The sequence below is a fragment of the Dipodomys ordii genome, unplaced genomic scaffold (genome assembly GCF_000151885.1).
Source record: "Dipodomys ordii isolate 6190 unplaced genomic scaffold, Dord_2.0 Scaffold146, whole genome shotgun sequence".
In the NCBI taxonomy this organism is placed as follows: Eukaryota; Metazoa; Chordata; class Mammalia; order Rodentia; family Heteromyidae; genus Dipodomys; species Dipodomys ordii.
In genome coordinates, this window is record NW_012267362.1 from 1,441,960 (window position 1) to 1,463,089 (window position 21,130).

At 46.1% G+C, this 21,130-nt stretch overlaps 2 protein-coding genes across 2 annotated transcripts in view; both read right to left on the bottom strand.

Moving 5' to 3' along the window:
- Positions 1 to 1,386: 1,386 nt before the first annotated feature.
- Positions 1,387 to 6,939, bottom strand: LOC105997442 (glutathione S-transferase Mu 2). The gene is made up of 8 exons (XM_013031862.1): positions 6,819 to 6,939; positions 6,459 to 6,534; positions 5,998 to 6,062; positions 5,667 to 5,748; positions 5,459 to 5,559; positions 4,395 to 4,490; positions 4,200 to 4,310; positions 1,387 to 1,666 (listed from the first exon to the last, which is right to left on the bottom strand). The coding sequence occupies exons 1-8, from the start codon at positions 6,852 to 6,854 to the stop codon at positions 1,577 to 1,579; spliced, it is 657 nt and encodes a 218-aa protein (XP_012887316.1). The 5' UTR covers positions 6,855 to 6,939; the 3' UTR covers positions 1,387 to 1,576.
- A 7,337-nt stretch (positions 6,940 to 14,276) lies between these two features.
- Positions 14,277 to 21,130, bottom strand: part of LOC105997419 (glutathione S-transferase Mu 1-like) — a 13,751-nt gene continuing 6,897 nt past the window's right edge. The window contains exon 8 of the mRNA XM_013031843.1: positions 14,277 to 14,336. Within this exon, the coding sequence (XP_012887297.1) occupies positions 14,277 to 14,336 (60 nt within the window). The remainder of the gene's footprint in view (positions 14,337 to 21,130) is intronic.

Here is a 21,130-nt window from a genome sequence, read left to right on the forward strand (position 1 = left end):
CCTCAGATATCAGCCACCTGAGTAGAGAGGATTACAGGTGTGAGCTACCAACTCCAGGCTGGATTTTTTTTTAATTCCCAATAAGGTCCTTTCTGCAAATTCTCTTCCTCCTAGGGTCAGGGGAAGGCTATGGAAATCTGAGGGACAAATGGGATTAGGGAGGGGCAGAAGCAGGATGTTTTGATTTCCTGCTGGCCCTTCTGCAACAATGTCATCTCTTTTGTCTTTGGTTTCCACATACCAAACCAAGATGCTGACCCTGCCTCCTAGCTCACATCTCCTTGAATCACCCAGAGTCCCAACCCCATCAGCCAGTCCAGCTATAGACAACAGAACAAAGAACCCCAACACCATTAATACAGTCAGCCCTGAGTCAGTCTTAACAAGACAGGCTCCTGCCTATAAAGCTAGCTACTCAGGAGGCTCAGATCTGGCTGAGATCCCTGTTCAAAGCCAGCCTGGGCAGGAAAGTCCCTGAGACTCTTATCTCCAATGAATCCCAAAAAGCCAGAAGTAGAGATGAGGCTCCAGTGATGAAGCTCTTAAGCACAAAAGCTCAGGGCAGCTCCCAGGCCCTGAGTTCAAGCCCCTGGACCCTCTCACACACAAAAAAAACACAAGACACAGAACAGAGCAAGTACAGCTTTATCAGGGGTCACACGGACTGGCAGCCCCATAGTGGGGAATAGGGTCTGCACAGCAGGCAAAGCTGGGCTTTCAGGCATTGCTGGGGATTGGAGTCATTCAAGCTCCTCCAAGCAGAACAGAGGCACCCTGTTTCAGGTCAGGGACAAGGAGAGTGGGAGGATTCTACTGAAGAAATGAGGAGCTGAGACTTCAACTCTATGAAAAGCACTGGTAGAAGTAATAGAAAAAAAAAGGCAATACAAAGGGATGAAGTACCCCGTTTTCAGATGCCCCCTCACAGACCACCAGAGACCACGATCAGTGCAAACAGCAAAGAGTCGTTTATTGCAAGCTCCAGCTTGGTCCTCCGCACACCCAGCAACTGGTGACGCTAAGAGGCCCTGAGCATAGAATCAGCGCAGTTTTTATAGTATTGAACAAACAACTTTAAGGAACTTTTACATGAGAAATTACATGATTGGTTAACATTTCAAACAAGCTAAGGTGGGCAAATGTGATTGGTTGACCTTTACAAAAAATATCCTTGGTCCACAGCTTGACCACAAATGGTTATGAGTCACACCTGGACCAACAGTATGCATAGCATGTTTTGCTCTGGGCTCTGAAGAACCAGTTGGTGGGAACATTATATGTTTTAACTGAAACTCTTAGCTCATGGTCACTCAGGGGCAAAGTCACTTGGGGGCTAACACCTGCCTTAAGCAAACGCCATCTATGGCTCCAAGAATTGTGCCTGGCTTTCTGTCATAAATTCCTAGCATTGGGGCTAAAGTGGGCCAGGAGTTAAATCGCAGAACTGAGATGGGGTCTTAAGTACAATGGAATTGCTTAGGTTTTTCAGGGAAAGGATGACAAAACTGTCTCAGGTTACAGGTCTGGTCTGGATCTGTCTCCAAGGTCCCAGAGCCAGTAAGGACAGCTGTGCGTCCTATTTGGGGTTCCACAGGGCCATCTTTGCAAACACAGGTCTAGAGAGAAAGCGGCTGGTCTTCATGTAGGTGGAGATCTTGTTCAAGCCCTGTGAGTAAGAAGGAGAAAGCAGATCAGATCTTCTGTCCAATGGACCAAGTATCCTTCCTTTAAGAACACTCTGTTCTTGGGGGGGGGGGTCAAAGGCCAGGGCACGTTCTAGTCTATGGATTCCCCCTAGCCATGAGAAGGAAGCTCTTCAGTTCCTTATACTGAAGAAAATTCTGCTCACTATGTAAGATTCTTTATATAAAGTACACATTACAATATAGACAAAAAAACAAAAACAAAACCCTCCCAGGGCTGGAATCAGCCTGTCACTCTATGCTGACTGGGAATTGGCCCCAAACTCCCCGCTCAAAGCCCTATCCTGTGTTGTCTGTACAGACATGCTCTTCTTTCACAGAGAAGCCCCTCCTTATCTCAGTTAGCACAGAGGAGAGATCTAGCAGAACAGAGAGGCCAAGACCTGACAGTGTCTGCAGAAAGAGATCCCAGGTCTTACTCTGTAACACAGCAAATCCTGACTGCAAGGGGACTCCATGAAAAGTGAGCCAGAAAAAAAGGACAGATACATGCTTATCATTCTTCTGTAGCAGAAAGCACTAACTTTGAAAGCAGGCACCTGAACCCATACTTTCTGTGGCCCTGTAGTGGAAATGACTAAGCGAATCCTTAAGTATACTATGTACCATATTTTCAGTGCCCAAATAAAAGGACTCAATGATCAAAGGACTAGCCAGGTGCCAGTGACTCACCCATGATCCTAGCTACTTTGCTTTGAGAGGATGATATTGGGAGAATTGTGATTCCAGGCCAACTCAAACAGAAAAGTCTACAGGACCTATTTCAGTAGGAGTTAGGCATGGTCACACATGTCTCTCATCAAAGATACACTGGACAGTGAAATCCAGGACGATTGTGCTCTAGAAGCAACACCCAGCATGAAGCAAGACCCTGGCTCAGAAGTAACCAGCACAGACCAGGCACCAGTAGTTCATGCTTGTACTGCTAGCTACTCAGGAGACTGAGATCTGAAGGTTGAGGATCAAAGCCAGCCAAGACAGAAAAGTCCATGAGACTCTTATCTCCAACTAACCAGCAAAAAGCTGGAAGTGGAGAGGTAGAGCTCAAGTGGTAGAATACCAGCCTTGAGCAAAATATTCTCAGGGACAGTACCCAGGCCCTGAGTTCAAGCCCTATCACCAGAACAAATATAAAAAAACAATCACATGAAAAAAATCATGCACCAAAAAAGACTAGAGGTATGCCTCAATGAAAGCACACTGCCAAAACTCTGACATTTCCAGGAGAAAGACAAGATAACACAAGAAAGTAGAAAGAGAGGGAATAAGAGGGAAGGAAGGAAAGAATGAAGTAAGGGATGAAAGAAAAGAAAGAAAAAGAAAGAGAGAGAGAGAGAGAGAGAGACAGAGAAAGAGAAAAACCCAACAAGGCAAATCTGGGCAGAGCTGGCTGATTTCAGTGTGAAGATGTCTGGTGTCTTCCATCCCAACCCACTACAGACCCACAGCATTGCACAATCTCCAAGGCCACATCTTTTAGACCAGAACCAAAGCTGATAAAACCTGGCTAGGGAAAGCATGTCACTTCGTGGGGAGGAGAAAAAGAGAACAGATTCCAGCAGTTGCACTGACACCTCCAACACTCAAATCTCTAACAAAGAAGGCTTTATGGGTGTCAAACAAGTGGATTCTGGGAGGCCCATGACTAGCTGTGAGGTGAGGCCCAGGCTGGGCTCCTCAATGTCTAGGTAGCACCATGCATACCTCACCATCTAGAATGTCCACTGCATTCTGCTATCTCAGCCCTCGATGGGGAGACATCATTTAAGTCCCATGGAGCCAAGCAATGAGCCTTATTCAGAGAAGATAGGCAGAGACTATGAGGGACACTGAGTGAGAATTCAACCTGTTTCATACTTGAGATACTAAGGAATAGAAGGTGAAAGATGAACATTGAACAAGTGAAGATAAATTCCTGCAACAGAGGCCTGGCATATCTACTCAGTCCAACACTAACCATAGTGCTGGGGTCTCAGTTCTTCCTTAGCCAGGGATCTAACCAAGCAAAGCTTCCTACAGAGCAGGTGTGAATATTGTCTGTGTCTTGGTACTTCCTATCAGTCCCAACTCATCTCACTCTCTCAGTGACACCTGCTCACACTCTGCTGACTCCTCCTCCTTCTCTACAGGGTGGAAACTCAAGCTGCACAAGCTCTGGGGATTTTCCTTCCCCTACAAAGCAGACAGCCACTGATGGCTGCCTTTAGGCTAAACCAGAGGCTCACAACCCAGCACAGCCTCCCTGGCACTGGGACATTGAACATTCTCAGGTTCCTAATCTGTCCAATGGGATGGATTGATCTAACCACCCTGCAGGAATGTTATCATGGTAAATTTAGCTCAGTTGATGCAAATCGCCAAGCACAGGGGCTGGCAGAAAGCCAGTGAGCAGTAAACCCTAGTTATTCTTCACTCAGCTCCAGGACTATGGAGGCATCATAGAAAGGGAGAAGGGAAGAAATTCATCTATGAGGAAGGAGGATTGGAGGGTGTCACCTCAAAGCGGGACATGAAGTCCTTCAGGTTGGGGAACGCATCCAGGCACTTGGGTTCAAACATTCTGTGCTGGTCAAGAATATCGTAAGCCAGGAAATCCACAAAGGTGATCTGCAGAAAGCTGAGAATGAATGGACTGAAATTTCACAACCAAGAGGAAAAACAAGTTCTCTTCAGCATGACTCTTCCCTTTACCTTGTCCCCTGCAAACCATGGCCGCTTCCCCAGGAACTGGGAGAAGAGCTTCATTTTGTCAGGAATGCCCTCCAAGTACTCAGGCTTCAGCTTCTCCTGAGGCAGAAAACAGCAGTAAGTGCACCTTCAGATGCAAGCCCTAGCTGCCCCCAGCAGAGCTTGCTCTCAGCTGGATTGAGAAGACCCCAGCCTAGGAAGGAGTGGACAGCTACCTCCCATGTAACTGGGGCTATTCCAGGGTTCAAGCTTCTATTGAATGCATCACCATTTTTTAAATAAATAGGTGACAGAGCCCATATTTCAGGGGTGATGAGAAGCCCGAGAGGAATCCAACACTGTCCCCCATCTGTCACCACTGATGTACAAGACACTTCCTATGGTTGAGGCCCAAAACTGCTGTGGGAACCATCAAGCTATGAACTCAGGCAGACTCAAGGATGCAAACAATGGAAAACACTCAGGGAAATAAAAGCAGGATGTTCTACATAGTGGAAGGTCAGTGAGAAGGCACAGACTTCTGTAACATTAAAAAACAAAACAAAAGGAAAGTGAATTTGAGGAGCAGGAAGGAAGGGGAAGGATGAGAGGCGCTTCATCCATGTAGACTTTCCAGAAAGCCAGCTCATCCTTGTGGGTGTTAAGGGGACTGGCACTCTGGGAAAACAACTGGGACACAGTTCCCAGGGGAGAGTGCCCTTCCCACTCAATTGTCCTCTTCTTCTTCCTACTTTAAAGATATGTATTCCAGGATCAGTGATGTAGTTAGTTTTCAGTGCAGAAATCAGTGATTTCAGCTGAGGAATTCTGAACACAAACTTTACTGTCCAGATACTGAATTTTCCCCTGGAGAAGCTGAGCTGAATCCTAAGAGTTAGTGGAAATTAATTGTAAGTTGCATCTGATGTGCTGTTAGATTTGAGATTTACTCTATTTGGTAGTTAGGAACAGTACTTGCACAATGAGTTCAGAGAGTTCAGATGGCAAACAGAACCAGAGCAGATGAGAATCTGAGGGTCTAAAACCCTAACCCAACCATAATTCATTCAGGTTAAGGAAAAACTCACAAAATCAGGGCTGTAGCAAATCGTGCCTAGTTGTACGCGAGTGTCCCAAACCTGGTTCTCCAAAATGTCCACACGAATCTTCTCCTCCTCTGTCTCCCCACCTGCAGCCACACAACTCAGTTGCATCCTCTCCACACCACCCCAAACAAGTCCAAGGGATGACCACTTTCCGCCCCTACACACCCACCCAGCCACCAGCCCCACTCACACAGGTTGTGCTTGCGGGCAATGTAACGCAGGATGGCATTGCTCTGGGTGATCTTGTGAGCTCCATCAATCAAATAGGGCAGCTGGATGTACAAGCAGGGAAGGTTACAAGGGGCCCCAGGACCCAGCAGCCCTTCCCTGGGTTAGGACAGACACAGTGTGCCTGGCCATGCTGAGCCCTACATGAATACTCGGCAAGGGCTGGGACATGGAGCATCACAGAGAAAAACACAAACAGTCTGGAATAACTGATCCTAAAACCTACAAGCTAGAAAAAGAGATGCAAGAAGGTCACTCTCATTTCCCCAGACCACCCCTTCCCCTGCACCTACATTGGGGAAGTCCAGGCCCAGCTTGAACTTCTCACTCAGCCACTGGCTTTTGTCATAGTCAGGAGCTGTGGTAGACAAGATCAAGTGAAAACAAACCTCCCTGAGTCCAGCCCTCCTTCCCCAGGACCCCCTGAGGCAAGGGATCTGCACTCTGACCAGCTGTGTCCCACCTTCCAAGGCTACAAGGACAAAGAATGCAATGAGAGATTTACAAAACCAGGCTCACAAAAAATTTAAGTCAGCACTTCAGGAAACCAAACGGAATTACAGACAACCCTCCACTCCCAGCCCCTGCCTTGAAAAATAACACTGGGTCCTCCAAGGGTTTCCTGAACAGGCAGGTGCTGCATGCGAGTGGAGGAGACCTGCAGAGCTGAGCAACAGGTGACCACAGTATAGGTGTCAGGGCTCCAATGGGCAGCGCAGGAGGGGTCAGGATTCTGCCCACGAAGTGTCTTTACCATCTCCCATCGAGTATTTCTTCTCCTCATAGCTTGTGTCTGTGTATTCTAGAAGCAGGCGGATGGCATGGGCCAGCTGGGAGAGATGGGAGGTGACACAAGTCAGACACTGGGAGGGAGGAGGGGTGCTCAGAAACTTGTTTATGCCTAATGTCTTCTCTCTCTCTCTCTCTCTCACACACACACACACACACATACACACACACACACACACACACACACACACACACACACGGGGAGGGGGGAGGGCAGAACAGCAGATTCCATCCAGCAACTACTGTTCCAGAAGCAGTCCCCAATTACTCAGCGTGTTCCCAACCAGCGCCCCTGCACCCCTCTCCACGGGGACCCCTCGCTCACCCCTCGGATGTCCCAGTAACCCAGTGTCATAGGCATGGTGCTGGTGCTGTGAACTGAGCAGACTGACTTCGCCCCGACTGGCTTCCAGCAGCACTTGAGGCCAACTGAGGAAGAAAGCTCAGCTTTGCCCAAGTCAGTCTTCGGCCCGCCCCGTGCCTCTTGGCGCCGCCCCGTCCAACACCTCTGCCAATCCGGAAAGCCTGGATTTAGCGCTGGGACCACACCCACTAGGAGGAGTAACAATCAATGCAGCCCCTGCCAGGAACCTCCCAGGACTGGGCCTCCAGAAGCCAAGCCTGGGTTCAGCTAGGCTGCTCCCCAGCCCAGCCAGAGGGTCATTGCCAGAACCCTGCTCTGCTGAATCCACGATGCTTTGGCAGTGTTGTTGGGTGACAAGAATATCCATAACGTTCTCCTGCGTTCTCCTCGTGACATAGTTCAGTCTCCATCACTGTCGAGTTCCTGCAGGCTCTGGGTGGCTCAGGCTGTGAGGAATACCTTGCAAGTAATCACCTGAAAGGATAATCCTCCACTTTGTCATAGGAGATCTTAGAAATCAGATGATCTGCAGAGTTCTGCTAAGGTGAGTCGCTCAGAGCCATGACACTGGAGCTGACAGTACAGGCCCAGCGGCCACTGCTCCCCGGTTTTGTCCAGTTCTGTGTGTAAGCTTAGGCCTCAAGTGAGGTTCTCTCTGGATTTGTGCACAGAGACCCAGTGCCCTGCTCTCACACAGGGCTGGCCCTTCACATTGTTTTAAGTCCTTACAAATTACTTGTCACTCTGAGTGTTGTATATCTTCAGGGAGAAAGGTTCTAGACTCAATTGAGCAAATAAAATTTTAAGCTAAAACATTAGAATCATAACTGTCGAAGAACCAAAGTAGTATGTTCATATGTATTGGTCAAAGACTCCTTTCTTGAGGTAGGAGGCCAGTTATTGACCCCTCTCACACACCAGGCCCCAGGAGCAATACAGCCCCTCACTAGACTGTAGTTTGGATGTCAAAGAAGACAACTGAAATGGGAACAACAGGGAGAGACTTTGGAAACATGAGGCACATCTTCATGTATGCCCTGAGAAGAGTGGACAGGGAGGGAGGCTGGGTGAAGGAAAGGGAGGCCATGCTGTCCAGGGCAAGGACTCTCAGGAGCTGGGAAGGTGGGCTCTTGCAGAGGACAGCTCTGTCAAAGAAAAAGAAGGCCTGGACCAGCAGAATCTCAAAGGCAGAATCCCCACCAGCCAGGAGAGACATCTAAGTGGGTGCCATAGGTCTCTGAAAGGCAGAAGGGGGCAATCAGGACTGGAAACATTGGAAGTGGGCCTGAAGCAAGGGACTGTGGTCCATTAATGACCTCACAGTAATTTGCCCTAATGTTGCTCAATTCTCTGGATATCTGTATGCTATATCCTGAGCATATAGTGAGGACTGTTTTTAACTCTTTAAAGAGACACTGTGCAGGTCATCAACATATATTGGTAGAACATGGTAGAATGACTCCTAGACTGGAATCCATAATTCCATTGAGCTCTATGGTAACACTTTTAAGGCAATTCACAGAAATTCTACATAAAGTTACCTCCGTTATTTTTTATAATACAACTTACTAGAAGTAAATAACTATACACAAGTTAAAATGTATCTACTTCATGGAAAAAATTTCTTAAATACTGTGTGTATAAATTTAGGAAATCCAGAAATTTTCTTAACCTGAAAAAAGAAAATAATTATGTTCACATTCAAAGTTATGAAAGGAGACCCTTTTTCTCTTTTTCTTTTAATTTTTTAAATTATCTTTAAGTGATTGTGCAAAGGTGATTCAATTAAACATGTCAGTTTATGATACAATGCATCCGGATAAAATAGTTCCTAATCCCTCATCATTTACAAAAATGAACACAAAATAAGTATGATGGTGTGTGCTTTTAATGCCAGCACTCAGGTAGAAAGCAAGAGGGTAACAAGTTGATGGGCAGTCTAGGCTACAGAAAGAGACTCAAGAGGCTAAGAGCTGAAGAATCTCAGTTTGAGATGGTTTGGGCAGAAACGTTTTCCCAGACAAATACATAGGGAAAATTCTTTAGGATGTTAGTATACACAAAACCCCAAAAGCACAGGAGACCAAAGCAAAACCAGACAAATGGGGTTACACTAAACCTAAAAGTCTCTTCTCTACAAAGAAATAAGCAACAAAGTAAGGACAGAGTCTACAGAATGGGAGAAAACATTAGCAAACTATGTATCTGACAAGGGATTAATATCTGAAATATGTAAGAACTCTAACAAACTCAATAACAAATAATTATAATAACTGGATTAAAAAGTAGGGTAATATACCAAAATCAACATTTCTGAAAAGAAGATATGGACAGTAGATATGTGAAAAACGCTCAATATCACTGATCATCAGTAAAATGCAAACCAAAATCACAATGAGATATACCTCATCACATTAAGAAAGGTGATTCTCAAAAAGAACAAAGAGGGCTGAGAAGGTGGCTCAGTGGTAGAGCGCTTGCCTTGCATGCATGAAGCCCTGGGTTTGATTCCTCAGCACCACATGAGCAGAAAATATAAAAGCAAGAAGTGGTGCTATGGCTCAAGTGGTAGAGCGCTAGCCTTGAGCTGAAGAGCTGAGTGATAGCACCCAGGCCCAGAGTTCAGGCCTCACCACAAACCCCCCCCAAAAAAAAATAAAAAAAAAGAACAAAGAAAACAAGTAGTTAGGCCCTGGTTGCTCACACCTTGACTTGTAAATACTGAGGAGGCTAAGATTTGAGGATTATGGTTCGAAGCCAGCCCAGACAAGAAAGTCTGAGACTGTTACCTCCACTTAACCAACCAAAAGCCAGAAGTGATGTGGTGGCTCAAGTGGTATATTGCTAGCCTTGAACAAAAATCAGTTCCCAGGCCCTGAGTTCAAGCCCCAGGACTGGCACAAGAAAGAAGGAAGACAGGAAGGCAGAAAGGCCAGAAGGAAAGAAGGAAGGAAGGCAGAAAGGAAGGAAGGAAGGAAGGAAAGAAGGAAGGAAGGCAGAAAGGAAGGAAGGAAGGAGAAGTGTATGTGATGGCTTGGGGAAACACTTGTACACTCTTATGAATGTGAATTATTATACCCATTATGGAAAACAATATAGTCGTTCCTCTAAAATTTAAAAATAGAACTATAAATGATCTAGCAATGCCACTATGGAGGATTTATCCTAGGGAAATCAAATCAGCATGTGAAAGACATCTGTATTCCCATGTTTATTTCAGCACTATTCACAATATAGTCAAAAAACTGAAATCAACCTTTAAGTGTCCATCAATTGATAAATGGAAAAAGGAAATGGTGTACATATACCATGGAATGCTATTCAGCTGTAAAAAGAATGGAATCACCTCTTCAACCAGTGATGCTGGAGAACTGGATAGTTGAAACTAGATCCCTGTTTCTCTCCCTGTACAACAGCTGAAAAGGAATCAAAGACCTCAGTACAAGGAAGTGTTGGGAAAATTCTGCAAAATGTTGGCACAGGCAAAGAGAACCTGGAATTGACTCATATGACTCAGCAAATAAAGGCAAGAACTGAAAACTAGTATTAAACATAAAGTTCTACAGAGCAAAGGAAATAATTCACAGAGAGAAGAAACAGCCTACAGAATGGAAGTAAACCTTTGCCAGCTATTCATCTGACAGAGAACCAATATGAAGAACATATAATAATTCAACAATGGGCTGGGAATATGGCTTAGTGGTAGATATGGATCAAGGAGTGGAGTTATGTTTAGACAGGAGCAAGAGTTCCAATATGCTAGTATTGCAGAGTGTGGGGAGGGGATTTAATAACAATGATAATGTGGAAAAACCAGCCTGGGCAGGAAAATCTCTAACCCTTGTTCCCCCAGTTAATGAGCAAAAAGCCAGAGGTGGAGACGTGGCTCAAGTGTTAGAGCACTGGCCTTGAGGGAAAAAGCTAAGCGAGAGTGAGAGGTCCTGAGTTCAAGCCCCGGTACAGGTGCATGTGCACACGCATACACACCCACCTACAAAGAAAACAAAAAGAAGAAGAGAAGAAAAGAAAAGCAAAGAAAGGATTGTGCATGTTTCCACCACAAATATTGGTTGTATGTCTGCGGTTTGATTTCAGGGTCCTGCTTAAGCCATGCCCAGCCCAAGCTTCTTTTTTATATAGCTGTCTGATACAAACTAGTTGTAAATCTGGACTTAGAGTGCCACCTAGTACAGAGATGACTACAGTTTTAAACAAAATAAGGCAGGAATTTTGCTGATATCAACCATCACAAACTATGGGAAGGGTTGGTCACTTAGCTTTGCTGTAATCTGGAAAGAGCACAGCTCATTTGGTAGGATTTAGAGAACTCATCTTACTACAAAGACCCACCTGGGAAGGTAGCACAGTGAGGATGACTATGAATCACTGTCCTATATTAGGGCCTGAATCCTCACCCAGACTCCAGCATCAAGAGAAAAAGTAGAATGTCCTACCAAGAACTAGTGACTCATGCTTGTAATCCTAGCTATTCAGGAAGCTGAGATATAAGGATTGCTGCTTGAAGCTGGCCCTGCAAGACAAATCCAAAGAATCTTATCTCCAAACTAACTAGTAAAAGCTGGAAGTGGAGGTGTGGTTCAAGTGATAGAGTGCCAGATTTGAGTGAAAAAGCTAAGTGAGAGCCTGAGGACCTGAGTTCAAGACCAAGTAGTAGTGCGCGCGCGCACACACACACACACATACACACGCGCGCACACACACACACACACACACACAACAATAACAAGTGAAAAGAAAATATAGGGGCTGGGAAGGTGGCTCAGTGGTAGAGCGCTTGCCTCGCATGCACCACATAAGCAAAAAAAGCCAGAAGTGGCGCTGTGGCTCAAGTGTAGAACGCTAACCTTGAGCTGAAGAGCTGAGGGACAGCGCCCAGGCCCCACGACTGAGAGAGAGAGAGAGAATATAGTGTCTTGATCATAACTATTTTTGTGCTAAGACACAGCATGCTAAGAGGATTCAGGCAGAGAGAAAGATGGGAGAGAGCAGAAGAGCCATGTACACAAAGGAATAGCTGGCTACATAGGAGTTCTTTTCCCTTTTTGGAAATTTTCCTGAAGCCTGACTTCACACCAAAAAAAAAAAAAAGAGAAACAAAGAGGGGACATGTTCACAACATGGTCCAGGACAAATACACATAGATGACGACTTGAAACAAAATCTCCATCAAAAGCTGGGCACTGGTGGGTCATGTCTATAATCCTAGCTATTCAGGAGGCTGAGATCTAAGGAACATATTTCAAAGCCAGCCTGGGCAGGAAAGTCCATGAGACTCTTTTTTTTTGGGGGGGGGCTTGAACTTTGAGCCTGGGCGCTGTCCCTCAGGAATTCAGCCCAAGGCTAGCGTTCTACCACTTGAGCCACATTGCCACTTCCAATTTTTTGGTGGTTTATTGGAGATAAGAGTCTCACAGACTTTCCTGCCTGGGCAGGCTTAGAATCATGATCCTCAGTTCTCAGCCTCCTGAGTAGCTAGGATTATAGGCAGGAGCCACCAGAACCTGATTGGGTGATTTTTAAGTGAAAAAAAAAATATTGTACCTCCAAATCTCCATCCAGTCCATTCCAAATAGAAAAAAAATATAATGGTTTGTTGTATTTCATCATATAAATGTATTCATCCATTTTTGCAACTTACTTGCAAATTTGTTTACAATATAGTCAATAGTGTTCCACAGAAGCAGAGCAGAATAGGTAAAATAGATGAATAGATACATCAGTTTATTAATATATACATATACATGTGTATGTGTGCGCATATATCTATACATGTATATATATATATTATATATATATGTATGAATTGATTCAACAGATTATGAAGAGAATTCCCATGGTCACTCTGCAATTCAGGAAGTCAATGGTATAAGTCAGTCAATGGTATGAAGGTGTATGTAGGTAGAAGATGATTGCAAGTCCCTTGTATGTTGGAGGATACAGAACCAATTGTCTAGATACTCCAAACCAAGGTGGATGCTAGTGCTCAACCCTATAATCTCAGCCCCCAGGAGATTTGAGGGTGGGGATTCAAAGCCAGTCCAGGAAGAAAAATCTGTGAAACTCTTATCTCCAATCAACCAGCAAAAAGATTTTTTTTCTAATAAAATACTCCTAGGGCTGGGAAGGTGGCTCAGTGGTAAAGTGCTTGCCTCACATACATGTGGCCCTGAGTTTGATTCCTCAGTACCACATAAGCAGAAAAGACCAGAAATGGTGCTGTAGCTCAAGTAGTAGAGCCTTGAGCTGAAGAGCTGAGGGATCTTGCTCAGGCCCAGAGTTCAGGCCCCATGACCAACAAAAGCTAAATAAATAAATCAAGTAAAAATAAAATACTCCCTGTGCACAGGAAGAAAAGCAATCCTAATCTGTTTTTCTTTGTAATAACAATTTATAAAAACTATACTTGTTTATAGGCCTATATATTATAAAAGAGTTAAATGCAAATTTTATTGGATTTCACAGATTATAGGATGAAACAAATTAATATCTTTTGTTTAAATAATGATGGGGTCCTTCCTAATCTACCTGGACACAAACCATGGATAGATGAGAAACTTCTGAAATTCTTCTAGGATCTGAGGTGCAGGTAGAGTGGGACTAGGGGGATGTGATCTTACAGTAGATGAGAGAAAGGGAAATGGTTAAGTATGTAGGGCTAAAAAAATGGCAGATAAGGGGCTGGGAAGGTGGCTCAGTGGTAGAGCACTTGCCTTGTATGCATGAGGCCCTGGGTTTGATTCCTAAGCAGGACATTAGAAAAGGAAAAAAGCCGGATGTGGCGCTGTGGCTCAAGTGGTAGAATGCTAGCCTTGAGCTGAAGAGCTAAGGGACAGCGCCCAGACCCAGAGTTCAGGCCCCAGGACCAGAACCCCTCCTCAAAAAAATGATAGATAACACATGTCCCACTATGGCCATTCTTGTTCCCATAGTGCCTCAGGCTCCTGCTCAAATGCTTCTAGCCATAAGGCTGATTTCTCGCTCACTTTTTCTTCCCATAATGCTGTTTACCTGCTCAACCAATGAAAGGATGCCATATGCACAAGCCATGAAGCCATCAGTGCAAAGCCAAAGGGAAGAGATATGACAGGAGCCCATTCTATAATAACCCTCATCTGGAGGGTTCAGGTAACCGCTGGAGCAGTGACACAGGCTTCTGAGTCATAGGAGACAGGGTCCAGGAAGACAGACAATTCACATCTGGGGCCAGTGTTACAAGTCTTCTGATTGTACAATATTTGACAGTCATGGTTGGGAGGGGCAAGTGCTCTGGCTCTCATGCATTGGTGATATCAGGTTCACTCCAAGAACAGTTCACACCACCTACTGCTGCTGCCAGAGAGCCCATTCCATGGGCGCCATCAGCTGCCTATCCAAGGCCACGAACTGTCATGGAACTTCTCAGCTCTTGTCTGTCCGAAGGTAAGTGCGGCACTTGCCCGTTCCCCAGCCTCCCTCAGCCTGGGAGACAATCAGATGCAGCAAGGAGTCAACTCAAGCAGGAAGAAAATTTATTAACAGAGAGCAGCCCTTTTTAAAGCCAAAAAGGAGGGGGTGGCATGGCAGGGGAGGAAAAGGAACCAATCACTGTCAAGGTCACACCCTATCATGTGCCTAAGCTTCCAGGGGCTGGTTATGCACTGAAGGTGAGGCAAATTGGGCTCTGCCCACTCTACTCTCTCTCAGCGCCATCTCTGCTGCCCATGTGCTCTACAGTAAATCGGGCTCTGCCCACTCAACTCCCTCTCAGCGCCATCTTTGCTGCCCATGTGCTCTGCAGATTCCCCCTTTTTTGTTTTAATGGCAGATCCAACTCCCAGTTAGTTATCCTTTTCCCTCCTCTGTAAAGGTTGTTTTAACAGGATTACATTGATAAGGATAGCATTGGCCACACAGGGGGTTCGAGGCAAGTCTGGGAGGCGAGATTCACCAGACAAGGATAGGGAGGGTCCTTGTGCATGATCCAAGAGCCCGTTCCAGTTACCTCACATCCCCACCTAGCACAGTAATAAACATCAGTCCCACCACAGTTAGAAATGTCCAAAGCAGCTCAATTAATTCCTGGGCATATATAAAAGTCAGTATCTAGTAAGGTCGTCCTCTTCAGAACATGGGAGCAGCCTGGGTACTGGGAGTTCCACACATGCGGTATGGTGCATCCTCGTGGGCCCCCACACTCAGGCCGTTCTACTATAGTCCAGAAAAACAAGGAAAATTTAAAACAAACTGCAGACATAGCAAAGCAATCCTGGGTACCTAGTGTCTTTTAAGTAAGCCAGTTCTTTGTATGTGCCTTTAAGTGAGCACAAGGGTCAAGATGACCTTTGAGCTTTACTGTCAGCTCCCAATAGCTCCCAATATCATCTCCCCCATCTTTGTTTAAAGAAGCGAACCCACCTGTGTTAGGTTGGGTGGGTCGCCTTGTCTGCCTTACCCGTCATCGGGAACTTCTTCAGAGCGAGGCTGAAGGCCCTGTCTTAGGTTGGTCAGACTGACACCCCCTCTTACCTGTCTCTGGCTGTGATTCCTCTTGAGGGAAATTCATTCACTTGGAGCTTGATCTTATGTAACTAGCTGGCTAAGCTCATAAAAGTTTTGCCGTGCACGTATAATGTAAGGAAGGCATAGAAAAACCATCAGCAAAAGCATTACCAGGCCAGGAAATGGCATTACCAGTCCTTTAACATTAGTCAAGGATGGGATAGCAGTCTTTGCCACTTCAGAGTCCAGAGGTGGGGCTTGTTCTAATCCAGCTATTTGCCTGTGGGGTTGCAAAAGATCTAAACTGGAAGCATAACAAAAGGTGCTTGTGGAACAATAAGTATGAATTCAATAATGCACTATACAAACAATTAGCAAAAGAACAATTAAAGCAGGTAACATTAAAATAATTAGCTTCTACAGAAATATTAAACAGTCCATACATAATGACATAGGGTGGTGATCAAAATGAAGGTCAGGCCACCAGGTTGAAGGTACAGCTTCTCTTGTGGTGCTATTGATGATTTCTACATTGCCAGCTCTGATCACTGCCCAGGTACCCATTGAGGTTGATGCAGATTCTGTAGGGCCATTCCTGGGACTGGGAGGGTCAGGATAGCCAAGGGCTGGAATATCACCATCTGCAATTGTTAGAGAACACCAGAGCTTCTCAAGGGCTGGTTGCCCTTAGGGATGGTTAGTAGTTATCTTTCTGGCTTTTCTCTTTTAAACACAAGCCTCAGCCACCATAGCCATTTTTCTTTCCTTGTTGGTTAGCTTATCCTTGGGTATCCTCCTGAATAGAGGAGATGGGTAAAAACTTAAGGTTCCTGGCAGGGATCCAAATGGGAGCAGACTCCCCTATGGGGAAAACGCATCCAAATCCTATGTCCATGGTAACTAGGGGGTCAGGTCCTCTCCATTGTAGTGTCAGGGGGTCCTTCCACCTGACTTTTACTTGGGGCTTAGGGTTTAGTTGTCCCCAGTGCTTCTGAAATCTGGATTCAGTTGCCCCTTTTGAAAAATTTAAAATGTTAATGGTAAACAAAGTTATCTGTAACTATATATGGGGGCTAACTCCCATTCTTTGTTTTAAGACACTGGTGATTTCTTTCCATAATTGCTTGGCCTTGGGGATTATAGGGAATTCCTTTAGTATGATTATTATGCCATTTGTCAAAAAAAATCTGACATTGCTTTACTAACAAAACAGGGTCCATTATTGGTTTTATCTTGTGCTGGTAGACCCAAGGTGGCAAAGCATTGAAGAAAAAGTGCTTGTGAATGCTTAATTCTTTCTCCTGTATGTGCTATGGCCCAGCATGCCCCTGAGTAGGTATCTATAGAAACAAAGATATATTTAAACTTACCAAAGGCTAAGAAATGAGTAACATCCGTTTGCCAGAGGATGTTAGGTTTAAGGCCTCTGGGATTTACCCCTGGTGGTTGTAACAGTGTACTCTTAAGAAGGGCTGCCATGTTTTACAGGTATGTACTATCCTTTTGAGGTCGTTTACAGGAATCTGAGGATATCTATGCTAAGGACCTCTCCGATTAATGTGGGTTAAATCATGCAAACAGGTAGCTTCTTGTAATGTTCATTAATGCTTGTGGGCCAGTAACTAACTGGTCTGCCCAATTATTGCCTAGGGATAAAAACCCAGGAAGTTTTGAATGCCCTCTCAAATGTTGAATATGAATAGGGGCTCCCCACCCTTCTAATAGGCCCTTAAGGGTAACCATAAAAGGAGAAATAGGGTTTTCATCCAGCTTAATATGTGCCTGGGGAATATGAGGGAGCAAGTTAATCATATATAGGCTATCAGAATACAAATTAAAGGGTTTTTGAATGTCCTGAAGGGCCATAATTATGGCCAGCATTTCTTTACATCGTGCTGACCCTTGACAAGGTTGAAATCTTTGTTAGCTCGAGGTCTTTTGTTGCTCCTCAAAGGCTGCATAGGCAGAGCCTGCTTTACCTCATCTGTAAAAACATGGAGGGCCCCAGGAATAGGCGTAGGAGAAAATAGAGATGGCATTTTGAGGGGAAGTCGCCATAACATGACAGTCCATTTGAATGGCCCATAATGGCAGTCAATTTGGCCTAGAAACCCCTCCAAGGAGAGAGCAAGATGAGCATTGGCTCGAGTGAGCCACTCAATGTCTGCCATCCGAAAAGGAAAAACAATGGGGTGCGATAGAGCACCAGCCTAGAAAGAGGGGGGAAAAAAGAGCCAAGCAAGAGCTAGAGGCCCTAAATTCAGTTTCTAATACTGCTGTGCCCACACACAAGCACACACACTTGAGTCTTTAAAATTGGCTGCCACAGCCATGGGGAAGAGCAAGATCTGAAGCACCAGAGCTGGGCTGTGGGAAGATGGGGACCTCACAATGGAGGCCCAGGAGGGTCAAGGCCATAATGCCTTTGGGATTGGGTCCGTCCCTTAACAATAGCATCTGCAAGTTGGTCTGCTTGAGAGTACACCCAAGGTGTGCCCCCCAGGGGAGTGTGAACCCACTCTAATGGCTCCCCACTTTGAGTTAAAACTGCTGAAATTAATGTGACACCTGCAAACAACCAAAGGGAAATGGGCTCAAAAATAGAATACCCCTTTAGGGAAACTTCATCCAGGGCTTTTTGGAACTGCAAAAATATTGCCCAATGGCTGTCTGTAATTGTAATAACTTCTTGGGGCGTCCTGTCTTTTAGCAGGGCAAATAAGGGCACAAGACTATCTTTAGGGAGAAACCCATGGCACCAGCCAATTGATTTCCCCTAAAAGACTCTGAAGTTGGATTAAGGTTAGAGAGGCTGGAATATCCACCAAAGGCTAAAGGGGGCTGGCCTGAGTCAAGGTAAGGTGGGTCCCAAGCACCTTAAAAGGAGCTATGTTTTGAATTTTATAAAGGGCTATGGTAAAAATCCCCTTTTTTAATATGGTGAGAACTTGGGCCAGAAGGCCCTCCAGGCAGCTCGAGTCTTGGTGCCCCAGATATATATCATCCATGGAGGCATAGGCAAGGGAGGTATCTGAACCCAGCACAGTCCCTAAAAGTGTGGCCAAGTATTGTTGGCAAAAGGCCGGGCTATTGGCCATTCCCTGTCGCAGCATTGTCCATTCAAACCTCCATCAGGCTGGGAAAAATTCAGAGAAGGTATGGAGAAAGCAAACTTCTCCCAGTCATCTGGATGTAGGGGGATAGAAAAAAAAACAATCTTTACTATCAATCACAACCAAGGTATATTCTGAAGGTATAGCGGGAGTCCAGGGCATGCCTCTTAGGGGCGTTCCTACTAGCTCCATCCTTTCATTTACCTTACGTAGGTCTTGGAGTATAAGCCAGGCCCCGGAGGCTTTTTGAGTAACAATACAGGTGTGTTCCAAGGACTCATAGAAGGGTGTGTGTGCCCAAGGTTTATCTGTTCCTCCACCAGAAGGTGGAGAGCTACAAGTTTAGGTTTGGTCAATGGCCACTGCTCTGCCCAGATTGGGCTTCTTGGCTTCCACCTAATGGGAGGTACTCAGGGGACAGTGGCCTTTAGGATTGGGGGTACACCTGAGCGGGTCCCCTATGCTCTTCTCTGTAATTATGAAAGTTAAAAAAATCCTTTTCCTTAACTCCCTCTAGATCCTGTTTAAGCCTTTGTACTTCTTTTCCATCCAGGATGGTCTGTTGTGACCACAGCGTCCATTTGTCTTAGCATGTCATGCCCTTGTAAATAGGCAGTGAGGTTTTCTTTTGCCACTAAAGGGCGTATCTTTCCATGTTTTCCGATTGAGCTAGTACATTTCATTATGGCAACCATATCTTTGGACTGGGAGTTGCCCCCTACCGCCAATATCGGGGGCCCGGGTGCAAGCTTCCAGTCCAAAGGTAGTTCCTACTCCCTAAGAATGGTTCGATCTGCCCCCCATGTCAATTAAGCAGTGAAACCTCTTTCCGCCTATGAGAATACTCATTTTAGGGTGGACTCCTTCCACCAGGGGGACGGTCCAATGGGCCTGGGTTGCCCTGCCACAAGGCTGCCTGGGCCTCACAGCAGAGGGGGTTCTTCCTTGAGTTAACGGGGCTGGAGGATGCCCCTCCCCAAGTTTAAAGACTTCCCATCTAAATCAAACTTGGATCCACAATCCTTTTTCCAATGGTATCCCTTCCTGCACTTGGGGCAGGGTGTAGGGGGCCCTATAGACCCCCTGGGCTGGTTGGTGGGGGATTGTTGTGAACACTCCCTCTTAAAGTGCCCCTCCTGCCCGCATTCAAAACAAGTCCCTCTCCCTGATGGTCTTAGGGTTCCTCGGCCCTGGGCTGCCAGTGCCTGAGTAATAGCCTCAGTTATTGCAGATGTCTGAGCCTGTAAGGCTAAAGCTAATGATTGGGACTGGTGCTGTTGCGTTCCCACATCCTGCGAGGCCACCACCCATCTGCTCAGGGAACTCTCTCTCAATCCCCCGCAGGCCATGTGGTGGTCTGCATTCATCCCTTCCCAAACCAGCAGCTTTACAAACTGATCTCGGAGGTCTCCTGCTGGCAGCTTACGGTGAACGCTCTGTTGGTCTATAAAATCAGGTAGAGGCTCACCCAGTTTTTGTCTCACTGCTGCTATGGGGGACTCAGTGGGCCCATCATCCAGTTTGTACCACGGGGCAAGTCCTGCCTGCCTCACCTGGTCATGGTACGGGCCAGGTATGGTAGCCTGTTGGACGCCAGTGGAGTACCCTTCCCCCTGTCCCTGCTAACATGGCATAAGTAATAGGTATCCAGGGTTGAGAATGCTGGTTATTCCCTGCCTGCACTCTGCATTCCTCCTTAAAGAAAGCACACCATTTAATAAACTGAGAACTAGAAAGGACGGCTTTGGCCACATCCAGCCAGTCCTTTAGGACACATGGGTGATAAGCAATGTCCTGGAACAGGGTCTGGGCCCAGGGAGAGTTCAGGCCATCCTCTGCCACCGCCTTGCGGAGCTCTTTAAGATCCTTAACTTCCCATGGATACCATTCCAAGGGCCTGTTAGCCCCTGCTGCCAGATTGACCAGATACACTTGCGGAAGTGAATCCTGTGGCCTAGAGTCCAGGCTCTCAGGAGGCCCTTCCCTTCCAGGGTAGGTCTCCGAGTAGGTTACTTCCCAGGCCTCGGCCCCTCCATTGAAGGTTGGTAGGGGTCTGAGTCTTGAAAGTCCCTCTCCCAGGTCTCATAGGGTGCCCTACCTCCCCTCCAATCGGGGGAATAGGGAAGGGACCTAGGACCGTCAGGAGCACCTGAGTCAGATGGAGTCATTTTCACCCTCGTTTTGACTTCCACTGTGCATGTTTCAGTGTGTTCTCAGTCCAATTTGACCCGTTCCTTTTCCTTCTCACTTCCCAAGTCCTCCTGTACTCCTTCTAGGCCTAATGTTGCCTCCTCCTCCTTCTTCTGTGAGATACCATTACCCATACTAACGGTTTCACTTACCCTGAGAGACTGCTTAGCCTCGGCAGGTATATTTGCCTTTCGTGCCCCACGTTGGGCGCCAGATGTTGGGTCTTTGTCCGTCCCAGTCCCACGAAGAAAAGACAGATGAGGTCCAAGGAAAGGTAAGTGTGGCGCTCACCGATTCCCCAGCCTCCCTCAGCCTGGGAGACAATCAGACTCAGTGGGAAGTCAAGTCAAGCAGGTAGACAACTCATTTATTAACGGAGAACAGGCCCTTTTGAAAGCCAAAAAGGAGCAGGTGGCTTGGCAGGAGAGGAAGAGGAACCAATCACTGTCAAGGTCACACCCTATTATGCAC